This window comes from Coregonus lavaretus (assembly GCF_964263955.1).
Source record: "Coregonus lavaretus genome assembly, chromosome: 10".
NCBI lineage: Eukaryota > Metazoa > Chordata > Actinopteri > Salmoniformes > Salmonidae > Coregonus > Coregonus lavaretus.
Genome location: NC_139997.1, coordinates 32,941,960 through 32,961,705, shown reverse-complemented (window position 1 = coordinate 32,961,705; position 19,746 = coordinate 32,941,960). Strand labels below are relative to the sequence as shown.

Genomic DNA, 19,746 nt, shown 5'->3' with positions numbered 1-19,746 from the left:
TTGAGAGATATTGGTGTAATTTCATTTGATTGTCAAATTGCCTGGGCCAGGGACTACATCTCTGTAGCTCAATTGGTAGAGCATGGCGCTTGTAACGCCAGGGTAGTGGGTTCGATTCCCCGGGACCACCCATACGTAAATATGTATGCGTACATGACTGTAAGTCGCTTTGGATAAAAGCATCTGCTAAATGGCATATTATATTATTATATTATTATATATACAATAAAAATAGCAGAGGTGAGATGGGGATCACCTTGCCTGCTACTTCTAGTTAATTTTGAACAGAACAGAGCAGGTATTGCCTGTTACAACATTTGCTTTGGCCTGTGTACAATACACCAAGACAGAGATAGTAAGTAGAAGTTACCTCTAATATAACCACAGATCTAGGTGAAACAAAAAGTTAATTATCATTACTCTACTCCCAATTGTAAACATGACCCTGTATCGGTGGTTCCAGGAGCATCTTGGTCGTTCTACCTGGTTCTTCCCTCCCTCTGCCCCACAGGTCCTGGTGCATCTTGACTGTTCTCCCTGGCTTTCCCCTCCATCTGCTCCCCCAGGCCCAGCTGCAGTCAAATTTGTTTTCATGAAGGTAGAGCATGATGCTTCTTTATCGTCTCCTGTGAGTGAATTTACATGTCCCATGTAAGTGGTAATGATGAGTTGAAATCCACTTAATTATTGTTTTGTGGAACATTAATTTATTTTATTTTGCGTGTTTCATAGGCCTATACAGTCACAGAGTTGGGGCACATAGGCTATTTACTGTGCTTAGATTGACGACCGAACAGCAACTGTTGACTAGTTTATAAAAGTTGTCGAACTGACTGAAACAAGTCAGTCTCCTTTATCCCTTTGATATTCATTAATCATACAACGTAGTTATATGTCCTGGAAATCAAAATCGGGACAAGTAGACCAAAGATCTTGGTTGTATTTTCCTAGGATTCAAAGCCCATGTCGAGACATGCCAGAGATCGCTAAAGTGACTTGTCAGTATAGGCTAGTGATGGGTTGTTCGCAAACCTCATTTGGCTCCCTAATTTGCATACTGGTAGGTAGGGCTGGGAATTGCTAGGGACCTCACTATTTGATATTATCACAATACCTAGGTGCCAATACGATACGTATTGCGATTCTCACGATTCTATATGTATTGCGATTCGATTGTCATTCGATGTTCCAAACATATTGCAATCTACTGTAGAGATAGCCTGCAGAGCTCTATCATACTATCCAGGTCTGTGCCCAAACAGTTTGAGCTCCTACTTCTAAAAATCACCTTTCCAGAAATAAGTCTCTCACTGTTGCCGCTTGCTACAGACGCCCCTCAGCCCCCAGCTGTGCCCTGGACACCATATGTGAATTGATTGCCCCCCATTTATCCTCAGAGTTCGTACTGCTTGGTGACCTAAATTGGGATATGCTTAACACACCGGCCATCCTACAATCCAAACTAGATGCCCTCAATCTCACACAAATGATCAAGGAACCTACCAGCTACAACCCTAAATCTGTAAACATGGGCACCCTTTAGATATCATCCTGACTAACTTACCCTCTAAATACACCTCAGCTGATGTTCTGAAAGAGCTGAAAAATCTGGACCCCTACAAATCATCTGGGCTAGACAATCTGGACCCTTTCCTTCTAAAATTAGCCGCCGAAATTGTCGCAACCCCTATTACTAGCCTGTTCAACCACTCTTTCGTAACGTCTGAGATCCCCAAAGATTGGAAAGCTGCCGCGGTCATCCCCCTCTTCAAAGGGGGTGACACTCTACATCCAAACTGTTACAGACCTATATCCATCCTGCCCTGCCTTTCGAAAGATTTTGAAAGCCAAGTTAACAAACAGATCACTGACCATTTCGAATCACACCGTACCTTCTCCGCTATGCAATCCGGTTTCCGAGCTGGTCATGGATGCACCTCAGCCACGCTCAAGGTCCTAAAACGATATTATAACCGCGATCGATAATAGACAGTACTGTGCAGCCGTCTTCATCGACCTGGCCAAGGCTTTCGACTCTGTCAACCACCGCATTCCTATTGGCAGACTAAATAGCCTTGGTTTCTCAAATGACTGCCTCGCCTGCTTCACCAACTACTTCTCAGAAAGAGTTCAATGTGTCAAATCGGAGGGCCTGTTGTCTGGACCTATGGCAGTCTCTATGGGGGTGCCACAGGGTTCAATTCTTGGGCCGACTCTTTTCTCTGTGTATATCAATGATGTCGCTCTTACTGCCGGTGATTCTCAGATCCACCTCTATGCAGACGACACCATTTTGTATACATCTGGCCCTTCATTGGACACTGTGTTAACAAACCTCCAAACGAGCTTCAATGTCATACAACACTACTTCCGTAGCCTCCAACTGCTCTTAAACACAAGTAAAACTAAATGCATGCTCTTCAAATCGAACGCTGCTGACACCCACCCGCCCACCTGACTAGAATCACTACTCTCGACGGGTCTGACCTAGAGTATGTGGACAACTACAAATACCTAGGTGTCTGGTTAGACTGTAAACTATCCTTCCAGACTCACATTAAGCATCTCCAATCCAAAGTTATATCTAGAATCGGCTTCCTATTTCGCAACAAAGCCTCCTTCACTCATGCTGCCAAACATGCCCTCGTAAAACTGACTATCCTACCGATCCTTGACTTCGGCGATGTCATTTACAAAATAGCCTCAACCACTCTACTGAGCAAATTGGATGTAGTCTTTCACAGTGCCATCCGTTTTGTCACCAAAGCCCCATATACTACCCACCACTGTGGCCTGTACGCTCTTGTTGGCTGGTCCTCACTACATATTCGTCGCCAAACCCACTGGCTCCAGGCCATCTATAAATCACTGCTAGGAAAATCCCCTCCTTATCTTAGCTCATTGGTCACCATAGCAACACCCACCCGTAGCATGCGCTCGAGCAGGTATATCTCACTGGTCATCCCCAAAGCCAACACCTCCTTTGGCCGCCATTCCTTCCAGTTCTCTGCTGCCATTGACTGGAACGAACTGCAAAAATCTCTGAAGCTGGAGACTTACTTTAAGCATCAATTGTCAGAGCACCTTAACGATCACTGCACCTGTACACAGCCCATCTGAAATTAGCCTACCCAACTACCTCATCCCCATATTGTTATTTATTTTGCTCATTTGCACCCCAGTATCTCTATTTGCACATAATCTCTTGCACATCTATCATTCCAGTGTTAATCCTAATTGTAATTATTTTGCACTATGGCCTATTTATTGCCTTACCTCCATAACTTGCTACATTTGCACACACTGTATATATATTTTCTGTTGTATTTTTGACTTTATGTTTTGTTTTACCCCATATGTAACTCTGTGTTGTTGTTTTTAATCGCACTGCTTTGCTTTATCTTGGCCAGGTCACAGTTGTAAATGAGAACTTGTTCTCAACTGGCTTACCTGGTTAAATAAAGGTGAAATAGAATAAATAAATAAATATTGCTCACCATATGTCTACTGCAGGGGGACAAGAGAGCACCATGTTAAAACAAGTTTTGATCAGTCGTGGAAATAAAAGTGCTAAAAACAAATTGGCTACCTATTTTTTAAAAAGCTGAAGAGGCCTCCCGAGTTGCGCAGCTGTCTAAGGATTTGATCCCGGGCTGTGTCGCAGCCAGCTGAGACCGGGAGACCCATGAAGCAGCGCACAATTGGCCAAGCGTCGTCCGGGTGAGGGGAGGGTTTGGCCGGATGGGATGTCCTTGTCCCATCGCGCTCTAGTGACTCCTGTGGCGGGCTGGGCACATGCACGCTGACACGGTCGCCAGCTGGACGGTGAGGCTGGCTTCAGGGTTAAGTGCGGCTGGCTTCCGGGTTAAGCCAGAAGTGTGTCAAGAAGCAGTGTGGCTTGGCAGGGTTGTGTTTCGGAGGACGCATGGCTCTCGACCTTCGCCTCTCCCGAGTCCGTAGGTGAGTTGCAGCGATGGAACGAGACTGTAACTACCAATTGGATATCACGAAATTGGGGAGAAAAAGGGGTAAAAGTACAACAAAAAATTACATGTATTAATTAATATAAATAATACAAATCAAAAATATATTCAAAAAAGAAAAAAGAAAAAAAAACATACAATGTGCTTAACATTAGGAAAGTTGAGATATAAATATAGTAGGCCGAGCCTATAGAAAGCGGATGGGATCCTCCTCTTTTTAAGAGGCCATCAAAACTAGAAATGAGCTCATTAAGTGTTTGCTTAGATTTTTCATTACATTTGCATTGATGTCAGAGTGATTAGAGGGACAATAGTGTGCTGAGTACCAGGCAGTTAGCAAGTTTGGTAGGTTACTAATGACCATCAGCAGCATTAGAGCTTGGAGAAGCCTAATTACCGAGACTAAACGGTCACGTGGAATTTGACTGCCTACATGGCCCGTGACCACTGGTGTGGCGGTAATACGGTCACCGTAACAGCCCTAGGCGATATCCAAAACAACTAGCACACTGAATTCATACATTTTCAGTTATTTTAATTGTAAAGTCATGTCTTTCTTCTCAATACCAAAACTAATTTGACCAATCTGGGAGGTAAAGTCATTAAAGTATTAAATCATTTAACTGTGTATTTCAGATGGAATTAAGGCATTAGAATGTACCAGAGGCCACCAAAATAGAGCTTGTTCTACATTGTTGTGTGTGTTTCTCCCCCTCCCCTGCCCAGAACTCCCTGGCTGGCTACTTTTTTTATTTGGCTGCCTACTCCATGTACTTACGGAAAACACTGGAAATGGCTCAGTACACTATATCATCCCTCCTCTCCCAGTAAGTAAATCCTCCTCTGATTGACGATACGTAAGGCCTCCTCTGTCTGCCTGCCCATCCAAACGCATGTTCCCTATTCCATGTTGTTTTTCACACTCCGTAGGCTTAGGGGTCTCGACAAACCGGGGCCAAGTCGACAGTGAATCGCTCACTGACAAATTTGCATCATCAATCAAGTGTTCTTGGAAAGGGGAATCAGAGCCATTCCGGTCATAGCCAGGCACTGAGCAGCTCTCACGCTCAGACAAAGCGCGCGAGGCAGGCTACAGTATTTGTTGCGACTGTTGTTGATCCTTTGTGACTGTATGTGTATCACTATTTCAGAGGACGATGTATACCGGTCTGGTATATATACTCTGGATTAGATCTATAGCTAACTGGAAACAGCAGGGATACATGTTGTGTAAAGCACTTGCACACTGCTTCAATGCTCCTATTATATATCTACTGACAAACAGCATTTGTACCTCACTAAATCTATGATGATCACTACAGCAGTAGCGGTTCATAGAGGTTATTTACAGTATTTTCCATGCCACTACATAAAAGTTCAGTTGCTAGATACATACATATATACAGCTATGTACACACATCTATCTATGCTCCTGAACTAACAAAATCCTGTGGCATCTCTCCAGTCCAGACCTCAGAGTGAGAACTCGGAACATGAGAGTTTAGAGAAATGAACATACTCAGAACTAACCGAAGTGTCTATGCAATCCCATGCCATGGGGGTGGTGGTCTGGCCTACATACTACTCCTATAGGGGTGTATCTGATGAATCACTGTTAAAGGCTCTCTAGGCCCTAAACAGTGAGCACATCACGGCCTGAAGCCAAGACACAACCCAGAGCCTGTCCAGGTCTACGCTAGAGAGAGAGGGGAGCAGGGAGAGACACCTAGGCCATGTTAGAGTCAATGAGCCCCATCACATCAGCATCTATCAGCCTCTATCAGCCTGGCTCCAGGCCTGCAGAGGAGCCTCAGGCTCATGGAGGAGAGGAGAGAAGAGAGAGGGTGTCAACGGAGCTGCTTTAAATTTCTCAGAGCCCCACCGGGATAAAGAGAGCAGGAGAAGGAGTTTAGTAATGTAGGACTCAACAGCACTGAGCAGAGCCCAAAAAGCGATAGGATTCAACCCTCTCTGATATGTAGGGACACCATTTTCTCTTAAATAACTAAAGAAGCCTGTGCATAAATACTGCGAGTGATTAATTGTTTTATTCATGGTGTGTGTTGTTGGCTCAGCACTGGTGTGAAACTTTGGTATGTGTAGATCACTCACGTACCCTGGAGACCATTTTCTCTTCCCAAGTAATGCGAAGACGCAGAACAGTCATTGGGCAGAGGAAGCCCTTAGGGCTCAAGGAATCTTCATCCTGACACTGTACAGTTCACCTCAAGCTGGGGCCAGGAGTGATGCATAACATAAAGGAATGTATATATTTTATTCTTGAACCCTCCGACTCAAGACTAAGAGTAAAAAGAGGAGGAGGACAGATCCTCCACTAATGAATGTAGCCTAACTATAGGAACTTGTCATAAACAGTCCAAAACATTGTACCCTTTACAGTGCAGTGCAAAAGTGTTATTAAATTTAGCTTGATCCAACTCCTAATTGACTGTGGTGTTCCCCAAGGCAAGTCCTGCTCAAACCCTGTAAGTAGTGTTAACATTACGCCACATTCAAATATAGAACAGATATGTGTTTTGTCAACATAGAGAAAACAGCAATTGGGACCATGCCTCCCTAGTCCTTACTAAACTGCCAAGAGTTTTCCCAACTCAAAAAGTGATCGTTTGTCGCCCCCTTGTGGAATGAAGAAGTATGAATGGCCATTAATCTCCTATATTAAAACCCGATAATTCTAATGGGATTATCCATCTGTTACATTATTATGATGACAAGGTGCCTTTATTTAACTAACTTGATTATAGCTTTCAATATGTATGTCCTTTTATGTCCAAGAAACACTACAGACAGGAATTTTGGCAGCTCTCAGTGACTTGGGAACAAAAACAGACACCATGATAATAAAGGCGTTTGAGGCAGTTTCCTGGCGCCATTCTATGGACAACGTGGAGAATATATATAATGACAGAAAGTCTGTGAGGATAAACAGTAATAGAGAATGTTTAGAATGAGGATTAGATAAAACAGCAGAGCTGCTACCAAGTCATCTCCAGTTGAAAGGGAGTGTTGTGCTAGTTACTGAGAGTAGAATGTCTATGAGCAGGTAATGAGTGGGGTCAGACAGTGTAAGGATATTTTCTGTTTTGTATCCTGTTGCTTCCATAAGTATACTTTGCATTTACAATCCTTTCAGTTAGCTAAAGGAAGTTGTGCCCCTGGCCTGTAGACAGGCAGAGTATGCTCTTGGTAATGAGAAGGGCATTCAAAGAGCGTACTAGCCAAGAGGATAGTGTATGGAGCGATTTCAGAGCGAACAGAAATTGTATTTGAATTTTATAATTTTGAATTTCTATTAGGATTGAATTTATTTGAATTTAATATTTTGGGATGTTTAATGCACTAATTGAATCATTTAATTCATAAATTTAACTTGTATTTCATGTTTTGAAACTGAATTGAATGAATATTGCATTCAGTTTTAAAATTAAAAATTAAAATTGAATATTTATATACAGTACCAGTCAAAGGTTTGGACACACCTACTCATTCCAGGGTTTTTCTTTATTTTTACTATTTTCTACATTGTAGAATAATAGTGAAGACATCAAAACTATGAAATAACACATATGGAATCATGTAGTAACCAAAAAAGTGTTAAACAAATCAAATTATATTTAATATTTGAGATTCTTCAAAGTAGCCACCCTTTACCTTGATGACAGCTTTGCACACTCTTGGCATTCTCTCAACCAGCTTCATGAGGTAGTCACCTAGAATGCATTTCAATTAACAGGTGTGCCTTCTTAAAAGTTAATTTGTGGAATTTCTTTCGATCTTAATGTGTTTGAGCCAATCAGTTGTGTTGTGACAAGGTAGGGGTGGTATACAGAAGATAGCCCTATTTGGTAAAATACCAAGTCCATATTATGGCAAGAACAGCTCAAATTAGCAAAGAGAAACAACAGTCCATCATTACTTTAAGACATGAAGGTCAGTCAATACGAAAAATTTCAAGAACTTTGAAAGTTTCTTCAAGTGCAGTCGCAAAAACCATCAAGTGCTATGATGAAACTGGCTCTCATGAGGACCGTCACAGGAAAGGAAGACCCAGAGTTACCTCTGCTGCAGAGGATAAGTTCTTTAGAGTTAACTGCACCTCAAATTGCAGCCCAAAATAAATGCTTCACAGAGTTCAAGTCACAGACATCTCAACATCAACTGTTCAGAGGAGACTGTGTAAATCAGGCTTTCATGATCAAATTGCTGCAAAGAAACCACTACTAAAGGACACCAATAAGAAGAAGAGACTTGCTTGGGCCAAGAAACACAAGCAATGGATATTAGACCGGTGGAAACTTGTCCTTTGGTCTGGAGTCCAAATTGGAGATTTTTGGTTCCAACCGCCGTGTCTTTGTGAGACGCGATGTGGGTGAACGGATGATATCCGCATGTGTATTTCCCACCGTAAAGCACAGAGGAGGAGGTGTTATGGTGCTTTGCTGGTGACACTGTCTGTGATTTATTTAGAATTAATCAGCATGGCTACCACAGCATTCTACAGCGATACGCCATCCCATCTGGTTTGGGCTTAGTGGGACTATCATTTGTTTTTCAACAGGACAATGACCCAACACACCTCCAGGCTGTGTAAGGGCTATTTGACCGAGAAGGAGAGTGATGGAGTGCTGCATCAGATGACCTGGCCTCTACAATCCCCTGACCTCAACCCAATTGAGATGGTTTGGGAAGAGTCGGACGACAGAGTGAAGGAAAAGCAGCCAACAAGTACTCAGCATATGTGGGAACTCCTTCAAGACTGTTGGAAAAGCATTCCAGGTGAAGCTGGTTGAGAGAATGCCAAGAGTGTGCAAAGCTGTCATCAAGGCAAAGGGTGGCTATTTGAAGAATCTCAAATATAAAATATATTTTGATTTGTTTAACACTTTTTTTGTTTACTACATGATTCCATACATGTTATTTAATAGTTTTGAGGTCTTCACTATTATTCTACAATATAAAAAATAGTACAAATAAAGAAAAACCCTGGAATGAGTAGGTGTGTCCAAACTTTTGACTGGTAGTGTATTCAGTTTCAATATGGTAAATATTGCATTCATTGTCTGTGTATCAAGTTAACAAACCATTATTTCAAGTTAATCAAAGTTTTATATATTCATAATAGCTCATAGCCAAAACAGTTCAAATGCTAGAGCCAAATTCATTGGAAGAAAATAAATTAAACATGCCACATTGGCTTCAGAAACTGCCAGAAACTACCTTTCCTGTCTGACAAAGTACCAGGATGTTGTCTCTGGATGCATCTGACAAGTTGAATATATGAAACTTTGATAAACTTGAAATTATAGTTTGAAAACTTGATACACAGACAATGAATGCAATATCTACCATATAGAGTACCACAGTATGAGTCATAATACCCACAGTACCTAGCGGTCAAACAGGGAAATGATTCCAATCGTTTTTCCACCATTCATTTTTCCCATGGGGGATTTTAGAAACTGGGGTTTCGTGTAGGCTTACTCTAAAGTGACATTTTGATAATCATGTAAATCGCTCTAGGACAAGGGGATTTTTATAAATATATTCGCCTGTATTTACCCCCCCAAAATGAAACGCTAATTAGCTGCTAATGTGGCTATCATAAATAACGCCGAATCGAGGTAAAGGTAAGAATCTCTGGATTAACTATCTAATGTTAGTTAAATATAGTAATGAACAAATTGCCTAAATTTGTTTAAAATTGACAATTCTGTGAATTGTCTTGTGCAAGTTTTAAATTGACAACACCTGTTAGCAAAGGTGTCAGCTAGAGATGATGTGCAAGAGCTCGCAGGGATTTGTAGTTTTGCATGATGTCTACTTTTATGCTAATTAGCATTTTCAAATCTCTAAATCTCTTCTAAAATCCCCTATGAGAAAAATGAATTATGGAAAAACGATTGGAACGATTTCCCTGCTTGACCGCTAGGTTTTATGGGTATTATGACATCTCCACTGTGCTATGCTAATTTATATATAAATACATTAATGCAATATTCATTCAATTTAGTTTCAAATGATGAAATACAAGTTCAATTTATGAATTAAATGATTCAATTTGTGCATTACAAATTCAAAGATTTGAAAGTTAAATTCAATATCCTAATACCAATTCAAAATTATGGAATTCAAATAAAATGTATGTTGGCACTGAAATCACTCCATATTAGCGGGACACATTGTCCTATGGGAGATGCTGCTAACTGTCCAGCGTCTTGTGTGTGAGAGTGTTTGGTGGGTGCAGTCTGTTTCACCTCAGCAGAGAGAAGACACTGTAGGAGTTCCTCACTGAACTCTGGTCCACCTGGAGTAAACTATTCGTCTTCCTCTCAGAGTGGTCCTGAAACAGGCACATTTCAACCTTACAATAACAAAACCAAACATAGAAAAACTAATTATAGAATGTCTATAGTCTATATTAGGGACATAATTCCTGGATCAAAGGCAGCAGTACCTTATGATCAAAGTCAGCTGCATAGTAGCCATCATTCAATCCAAATATGATCTCATTTGGATTCCTTGAGCGGATCTGTGGAGGAACAAAGCAGTGGCATTTAGTGTGTCTGTATTAAAACAAAAGAAAGGCTGTTATTGTCTGGATGACTGCGGACTGTATGGATGCTAGTCAGCATACATCCCAAAGTAGCCTACATTTTATGAGTGTGTGTGTGTGTGTGTGTTTACACACTGACCTGCTGCCCTGTGTATCTGAGCCCATCCAGGTTGACCTTCCACTCTATGAGGAGTGTGAACTGTTCCTCCCAGCCACCCCAGATCCTCACCACGAAGCAGGACACAGACGTGTCAAGGAGGTCCGGCAGCATGCCGAAGTCCAGGCTCCGCCATGTTGGATTCTGACAAAGACAGGCCAAGACAAGGGATTACACAGCTGAATGAATGATCCCACTGAGATGGAACATTTTGATTAGTTCAACTAATATTGCGTCTGAAAACAACCAAGTGTTTCATTTGTTCCAAGTGTTTAATTTGTTCAAATGACAAAACATAATGTGTGTCAGTAGGGTGTGTGAAAGTGACTTGAGCACACAAAATGGTGCTGAACCAGGATGTTAATTTAACTGTCATTTATCTGTTGTCCCACTTACAAAAGTCTGGACAAATATTTACAAATCCAACATCAATATCCCGATGCGATTTGTCATCATTAAGGCAATCTTGTCCAACAAAACACCAAGTCTCCCAGGGTTTCAGACGGGGCTCTGGGTTGCTCTAATCTAGGGCTGGGCGATAAATCAAATTAATTCGAATGTACAGTATGTTTTAGCGCGATATTCCAAATGCATGTATTGCAAGAATCAAATGTTTTTCATTTTTGTTCATTTTCATGAGTTTATGTCCGCTTGTTCTTATGTTGTCTTTTTGGTCTCGTCTCCTTCGCTCCTTCTGTGCTGTGTGCACCTTTTCATTTACACACACATCAAGCCCCTCCCCCTGCCACTCACAACAACAAAGACGAGAGATCACTTCTTCCTCTCTGGCAAGCGGTTTCAACTCACTATTTGCATTTGAGGTTTGGGTCCAACAGAAATCGGTCATATGGACACCAAAACATATTGAGACATTATTTTACTGTAATATAGGAGAAGTTAACCTTTAACTCCTCAAATTGCGTGCAGAACAGACACTACTAAAATTATTATTATTATTATTATTATTTTTTTTTTTTTTTTCGGGGGGAATGGATCAGCTTAATATTGCAGATAGATTGTATCTTCTATCAATGTAATTGTCTGCATCACTTCCAACTACTAAAATGTTAGTATCAATGAACATTGGTTCTGGAAAATGAATGCTCAGTTTGTTGCACGTGGCATTGCGGTACCATGTACCACTGGCAGCATTTTAGCCAAAGACTGTTACACTAGCCGTCTAGTCTGTTTTATAAATGTGCAATAAGCATAAAACACAATTATGTAAGGAATTGGAAACTCGTTCTCATTCTGAGAAACAAGGTAGGCCACTTGATTTCAACATCTGAACAAAGTAGACAGGCTAGCATGCTGTTCAAACAGTTGGAGATGGACAGAAGGGTGTGTTTATAACAATTCAACTGTTCTAGCTACCTTGTTAGCTGGCAAATAGATCCAAGTTGGCTAAACTTGAAATATAAATATTAGCTGGCTACTCACTAGCACGTGGGCTTGTGCTTGAGAGATTGTTCAGGAGACCGGTGTTAGCAGGTCTCATAAATAATGCCTGCTACAAGAAGGTACACATTATTAGTGAATGTACATTATGCATGGTTCTATTTAAATGTGTAACTTAAAAGGGCATTTTCATAGACAGACTTGAAATCCAGATGGCTGATTATTGCAAAAAAGCTATTTTGATAAAACAATTACATTATTTGTGGGTCTTATGGTTGTGGAAGGCTTATATTTAGCCTATGTATAATTTCACAAGCCCTGAATTCATTAGATTATTGTTGACTGCTTGAAATGCAGTGCATTTGACCTTTAAATTGTACAACAAAGCTTATTTAGAAAAAACATAGGTAACACTTTACTTGACACCATAACCATATGTCATAACAGCTGACAACTTGTCATAACCTGTCATAATATGGTCATAACACTGTCATGACATATCTTTAGACCTGTTGTGACATACACTACCGTTCAAAAGTTTGGGGTCACTTAGAAATGTCCTTGTTTTCCATGAAAACATACATGAAATGAGTTTGAATAGGAAATATAGCAAAATGCATAGGAAATGTAGTCATTGACAAGGTTAGAAATAATGATTTTTAATATAAATAATAATTGTGTCCTCCATTTGCAGCAATTACAGCCTTGCAGACCTTTGGCATTCTAGTTGTCAATTTGTTGGGGTAATCTGAAGAGATTTCACCCCATGCTTCCTGAAGCACCTCCCACAAGTTGGATTGACTTGATGGGCACTTATTACGTACCATACGGTCAAGCTGCTCCCACAACAGCTCAACAGGGTTGAGATCCGGTGACTGTGCTGGCCACTCTATTATAGACAGAATACCAGATGACTGCTTCTTCCCTAAATAGTTCTTGCATAGTTTGGAGCTGTGCTTTGGGTCATTGTCCTGTTGTAGGAGGAAATTGGCTCCAATCAAGCGCTGTCCACAGGGTATGGCATGGCGTTGCAAAATGGAGTGATATCCTTCCTTCTTCAAGATCCCATTTACCCTGTACAAATCTCCCACTTTACCACCACCAAAGCACCCCCAGACCATCACATTGCCTCCACCATGCTTGACAGATGGCATCAAGCACTCCTTCAGCATCTTTTCATTTGGTCTGCTTCTCACAAATGTTCTTTGTGATCCGAACACCTCAAACTTCGATTCGTCTGTCCATAACACTTTTTTCCAATCTTCCTCTGTCCAGTGTTCTTTTGCCCATCTTTATATTTTATTTTTATTGGCCAGTCTGAGATATGGCTTTTTCTTTGCAACTCTGCCTAGGTCAGCATCCCGGAGTCGCCTCTTCACTGTTGACGTTGAGACTGGTGTTTTGCGGGTACTATTTAATGAAGCTGCCAGTTGAGGACTTGTGAGGCGTCTGTTTCTCAAACTAGACACTCTAATGTATTTGTCCTCTTGCTCAGTTATGCACCGGGGCCTCCCACTCCTCTTTCTATTCTGGTTAGAGCCAGTTTACGCTGTTCTGTGAAGGGAGTAGTACACAGCGTTGTACGAGATCTTCGGTTTTTTGGCAATTTCTTGCATGGAATAGCCTTCATTTCTCAGAACAAGAATAGACTGACGAGTTTCAGGAGAAAGTTCGTTGTTTCTGGCTATTTTGAGCCTGTAATCTAACCCACAATTGCTGATGCTCCAGATACTCAACTAGTCTCAAGAAGGCCAGTTTTATTGCTTCTTTAAATCAGCACAACAGTTTTCAGCTGCGCTGACATAATTGCAAAAGGGTTTTCTAATGATCAATTAGCCTTTTAAAATGATAAACTTGGATTAGCAAACACAACGTGCCATTGGAACACAGGACTGATGGTTGCTGATAAATGGGCATCTGTACGCCTATGTAGATATTCCATTAAAAATCAGCCATTTCCAGCTACAATTGCCATTTACAACATTAATAATGTCTACACTGTATTTCTGATCAATTTGATGTTATTTTAATGGACAAAAAAATTGCTTTTCTTTAAAAAACAAGGACATTTCTAAGTGACCCCAAACTTTTAAACGGTAGTGTATATTGCGTTATTCTATGGCTGGTTATTATGACACCTAAATAAGAGTGTCAAAACCCACAAAACCTACCACACAAGGCAATACATTCCATTACACTATGGCCTACTTGTCAACAGTATGTTTATGTTATATAAAATGTTCTGAAATTGACCATATTAAATTATAATTGTAATTGCGCACACATTGATGTCAGACATGCACCTACCCCTGTGCTCTGTGCTGATGACTGGGATGAATGTAGGAGCAGATTTCAGGAGAAGGACAAGACACCCTCTTTTTGACTGATGATTAACATAAGGGCATGTACGTGATAGGACTACCTGGCTTATATGATTATGATGGTCATAATGCTTCTTGACAGTGTCATAAAGTGCATTTTCTTAGTCCAAGTAAAGCGACACAGGATGGTCATAATGCTTCTTGACAGTGTAATTATATAACATATAATTAGCATGGTTCATTAACACTCATGTAAATACACTTAATACGAACCATCGTTTCTCAAAAATAAAACAATTTATGAGCCAAAATGTTTATAATGAAAATAGATTTAATCCGAGACGACATCTTGTCTCACTGATTTAGCTAGCTACATAACATTAAAATTAAGCTAGTTTAGCTTGGCTACACTCATACGAAGGGGAACATTTTATTCATTTTTCACTCAGTCAAAAAAAATCAAATTATACATCAAAATGTAGATAAACATGTTATCTTTAGATTTCTGAAACGAAAACATACTTATAAATGTTACAAACCTGAAAACAGGAGAAAAAGGAGACACGGACAATTGACATTTTTTCACTGGGCTTCTTTTCCTGTTTATTTTCTTCCAATGTATGAGGCGCGCGCCTGCAGCTAAGTTCAAATGTCTCCCCCTATTGGTAGCGCTAAGCATACATGTACTGTATATTAAAGCAAACCCATGGAGGACAACAATAATAATGTTGTGAACAAACTTTGATTCCAAAATCTGGACATTTATAGACTATCAAAGGAAATGTGGTTGTTGCTGTAAGGCTATTAAGGGTGTTTTGTCCTGCTCCTGCATTCATCCAAGTCATCAGCGACAGAGCATTGGGCTAGGCATGTTTGACATCAATGTGTGTACAATTGCAATGGTAATAAAAAAATACCAATTTGGGAAATGTTACATAACATACTATTTACAAGTAGAATGGAATGGTTTGCCTTGTATGGTAGGATTTGTGGGCTTTGGCACTCCTATGTACAGTGCATTCGGAAAGCATTCAGACCCCTGTTGTTGTTTTTCTCATCAATCTACACATAATACCTCATAATTACAAAGCAAAAACAGGTTTTTAGAAATGTTTGCAAATGTATAAAAAAAACAGAAATACCTTATTTACATAAATATTCAGACCCTTTGCTATGAATCAAAATTTAACTCAGGTGCATCCTGTTTCCATTGATCATCCTTGAGATGTTTCTACAACGTGATTGGAGTCCACCCGTGGTAAATTCAATTGATTGGATATGATTTGGAAAGGCACACACCTGTCTATATAAGGTCCCACAGTTGACAGTGCATGTCAGAGCAAAAACCAAGCTGTGAGGTCGAAGGAATTGTCCGTAGAGCTTCGAGACAGGATTGTGTCGAAGCACAGATCTGAGAAAGGGTACGAAAACATTTCTGCAGCATTGAAGGTCCCCAAGAACACAGAGGTCTCCATCATTCATAAATGGAAAAAGTTTGGAACCAACAAGACTCGTCCTAGAGCTGGCCGCCCGGCTAAACTGAGCAATCGGGGCAGAAGGGCCTTGGTCAGGGAGGTGACCAAAAACCCGATGGTCACTCTGACAGAGCTCCAGAGTTCCTCTGTGGAGATGGGAGAACCTTCCAGAAGGACAACCATCTCCGCAGCACACATACATATACAGTGCATTCGGAGGGTATTCAGACCCCTTGACTTTTTCCACTTTGTTAGGTTACAGCCTTATTATAAAATTGATTACATTATTTTTTGTTCCTCATCAATCTACACACAATACCCCATGACAAAGAAAAAAACTGGTTTTAGACATTTGTGCTAATTTATAAAAAATTAAAAACAGAAATATTGCATTTATATAAGTATTCAGACCCTTTACTCAGTACTTTGTTGAAGCACCTTTGGCAGCGATTACAGCATCAAGTCTTCTTGGGTATGACGCTACAAGATTGGCACACATGTATTTGGGGAGTTTCTCCCATTCTTCTCTGCAGATCCTCTCAAGCTCTGTCAGGTTGGATGGGGAGCGTTGCTGCACAGCTACTTTCAGGTCTCTCCAGAGATGTTCGATCGGGTTCAAGTCCGGGCTCTGGCTGGGCCACTCAAGGACATTCAGAGACTTGTCCCGAAGCCACTCCTGCGTTGTCTTGGCTGTGTGCTTAGGGTCATTGTCCTGTTGGAAGGTGAACCTTCGCCCCAGTCCGAGGTCCTGAGCCCTCTGGAGCAGGTTTTTATCAAGGACCTCTCTATACCTTACTCCGTTCATCTTTCCCTCGATCCTGACTAGTCTCCCAGTCCCTGCTGCTGAAAAACATCCCCACAGCATGATGCTGCAACCACCATGCTTCACCGTAGGGATGGTGCCAGGTTTCCTCCAGACGTGACACTTGGCATTCAGGCCAAAGAGTTCAATCTTGGTTTCATCAGACCAGAGAATCTTGTTTCTCATGGTCTGAGAGTCTTTAGGTGCCTTTTGGCAAACTCCAAGCGGGCTGTCATGCGCCTTTTACTGAGGAGTGGCTTCCGTCTGGCCACTCTATCATAAAGGCATGATTGGTGGAGTGCTGCAGAGATGGTTGTGCTTCTGGAAGGTTCTCCCATCTCCACAGAGGAACTCTAGAGCTTTGTCAGAGTGACCATCAGGTTCTTGGTCACCTCCCTGACCAAGGCCCTTCTCCCCCGATTGCTCACTTTGGCCAGGTAGCCAGCTCTAGGAAGAGTCTTGGTGGTTCCAAACATCTTCCATTTCAGAATGATGGAGGCCACTGTGTTCTTGGGGACCTTCAATGCTGCAGACATTTTTAGAACAAGGCTGTAATGTAACAAAATGTGGAAAAAGTCAAGGGGTCTGAATACTTTCCCAAAGGCACAGTACCAGTGAAAAGTTAGGACACACCTACTCATTTAAGGGTTTTTCTTTATTTTTACTATTTTCTACATTGTAGAATAATAGTGAAGACATCAAAATTATGAAATAACACATATGGAATCATGTAGTAACCAAAAAAAGTGTGTGTGGGGGAGGGGGGGGTGTACCGTGTGCCATGTTCCTCCACATAACAGGAAGAGCAGGCAGAAAGGAGAAGGCTCCTTTGACATACTAGAGAAGACAAAGGGGAAACAGATAAGAACACTAGAGAACAAAGGTCACAGAGGAATGCTGACGTTTTCAATACAAAGGCAGATTTCAGATCTCTGCCAGACACAATCCTGAGCTTCATCTGCAGTACATTACAGACTAGGGCCCTGGAAAGTAAAGGAAAGGTAGGCTTGGAAAAGAGCTTAGGCCAGCTCATGATTCTGCATTTGGCCTGTTAGTAATGGTCTGCTGCTATACTTGGCTGCATTCATCATAGACTCCATGCAGAGAAGGGAGTGAGTAGCAGCTGCTGTTGCATGTAGGGTGTAGGACCAAATCTAACAACGGTCAGTGAGGACAATCGTTTCCCTGCTAAAGGGGAAATTAAAAATATGGAAACTTCAGACTGAATCCAAGGAAGTTGTGTTAATAGTGCCATAGCTGAGAAAGCCTTCAGCAATATCTGATTTTGCTGAATGGTGTCTTGCAGAACACAATGACAGCCCTGCTATGAACAGGTTTACACACACACAGAGAGACAGAGCGACAGAGACAAAATAGTACAATGGAAGCTTGTGCATATTTTATTCATATGTTGTTGATGTAAGCCAGTTTGTTTCCCCTTGTCTCATACAGTGTGTTGCTACAAGGCTGCTTTCCACCTTCCTGTCTGTTGTTTATATGACTGGGGTACAACATGAAGAAAGAGATTAGTGCATGCCAAGAACAGTGACGTTGACTGTTTTCTGTTGTTCTTGGTCTTATTGCACATATGCATCCTATCACAGCTGTCAATAAGAGACCATACAGTACAGTAAACCCCTGTGCTGTACCCTCTGTGAAGCTATAGAGACAAGGAGATGGGAGCTTGCTGACACAGTGTGTATCAGTGATGACCCACATTTAAAGCAATCAGAGTCACGGTCACAACACTATCCTGGTGTGGCCAACCTGTGCAACGTCAATACATCCAAGTCTGAATTCAACCAAACAAGTTCTTTTTTTGGTCACGTTACTTTAGGTAATATTAGTGTTCTTTCAGCAACTGTTTTGATAGATGAGAGGAAGTGAAAGGTCCCCTACTTGACTTGATTGTGTTAGAGACAAACACCAAGGCAGCGGACCTGAGTCCATGTATTGGCTGGCAGGAACTACTCCTCCGCAATGGGGAAATGGAGGAAGCATGCCCTCTTTCCACACAGCAGCACTGGAGAAAGTGCCAACTGTTCACTCTCTCACACACACACAAACACGTTGTGGGCGTGGCAGAGTGCGTAAACCAGGACAGGGGTAGTGATAAGCCTATAGGCTGGCAGTGCCGTCAATTGTTTCTATTCTTGGGCCCTTTGAATGGAACTAGGCATATAACCGGTACCGCGCTTCCAAAGATGTGAGCAGACAAATCATACAACAAAATCCACACAAAATGGATTACTATGACATTCCACAGCTGGTTCTATAGTCATTTTTTGTGAGGCCAGGCAGCCTTCTTTGGCAAATGAATGTAGGCTCTGGCCAACACGTGTTTGTTCTTTTGAAAAAAAATGACACTCACCAATGAATCTCTAATGACTTCACTCTTGTAAAAGTCTGCAAGGGAAGGCGAAAAAACTGGTTAAATTCATTTTAAAGCTTTCTCAAACATACCTTGAATAAACACACACACACACACACACACACACACACACACACACACACACACACAAACAAACAAAAGCTTAAACGACACTTGTGAAGATCCAACACCAGTCAGGATTACCTGACAACAGCAAGCCAAGGCCCTGAGGTTTAGGCTCGATCTGGGCCATTTTTCGATATTGACTTATAATGAAATGATTTGCCCTCAAACCAAAAGTGAAAGGCCTAATTTACTGGAGCATCAGCGTCCCCTAACAAACCAAGCCCTTGTGCATTTAACTACACTTTGTAATGCAACTCTGACCTTTCTTCCACTTGTGAGAGTAGCCTAAAGCAGTGCACATTAGTGCTGAACATTTAGGCCTAAGTGGGCTCTCGCACTAAGGGCTGAATCGTAATTTAAGATGTCTGCATCTTTCCATGACTTTTGCGTAAATCCTGCATTGTTGTCAATGGAAGAGTTTCTCGAAAACTCAAGTTATGTGCACAGATCTCAAGTTAGGATTCAGGCCTAAAGACATGTTTCTTGTAGTGTGGACTGACTGGGCTCAGTAGTGTGAAAGGGGTATTAGTGCAGTGGCC

At 41.4% G+C, this 19,746-nt stretch overlaps 1 protein-coding gene across 1 annotated transcript in view; it reads right to left on the bottom strand.

The window, feature by feature from the left end:
- The window catches only part of LOC311135612 (UV radiation resistance-associated gene protein-like), a 152,957-nt gene that overhangs the window by 118,855 nt on the left and 14,356 nt on the right, over window positions 1-19,746 (bottom strand). Inside the window, exons 3-6 of the mRNA XM_084169625.1 lie at window positions 19,082-19,116; window positions 10,697-10,858; window positions 10,459-10,533; window positions 10,259-10,344 (exon numbers count right to left, since the gene is read on the bottom strand). Coding sequence (XP_084025751.1) covers window positions 10,259-10,344; window positions 10,459-10,533; window positions 10,697-10,858; window positions 19,082-19,116 — 358 coding nt within the window. The remainder of the gene's footprint in view (window positions 1-10,258; window positions 10,345-10,458; window positions 10,534-10,696; window positions 10,859-19,081; window positions 19,117-19,746) is intronic.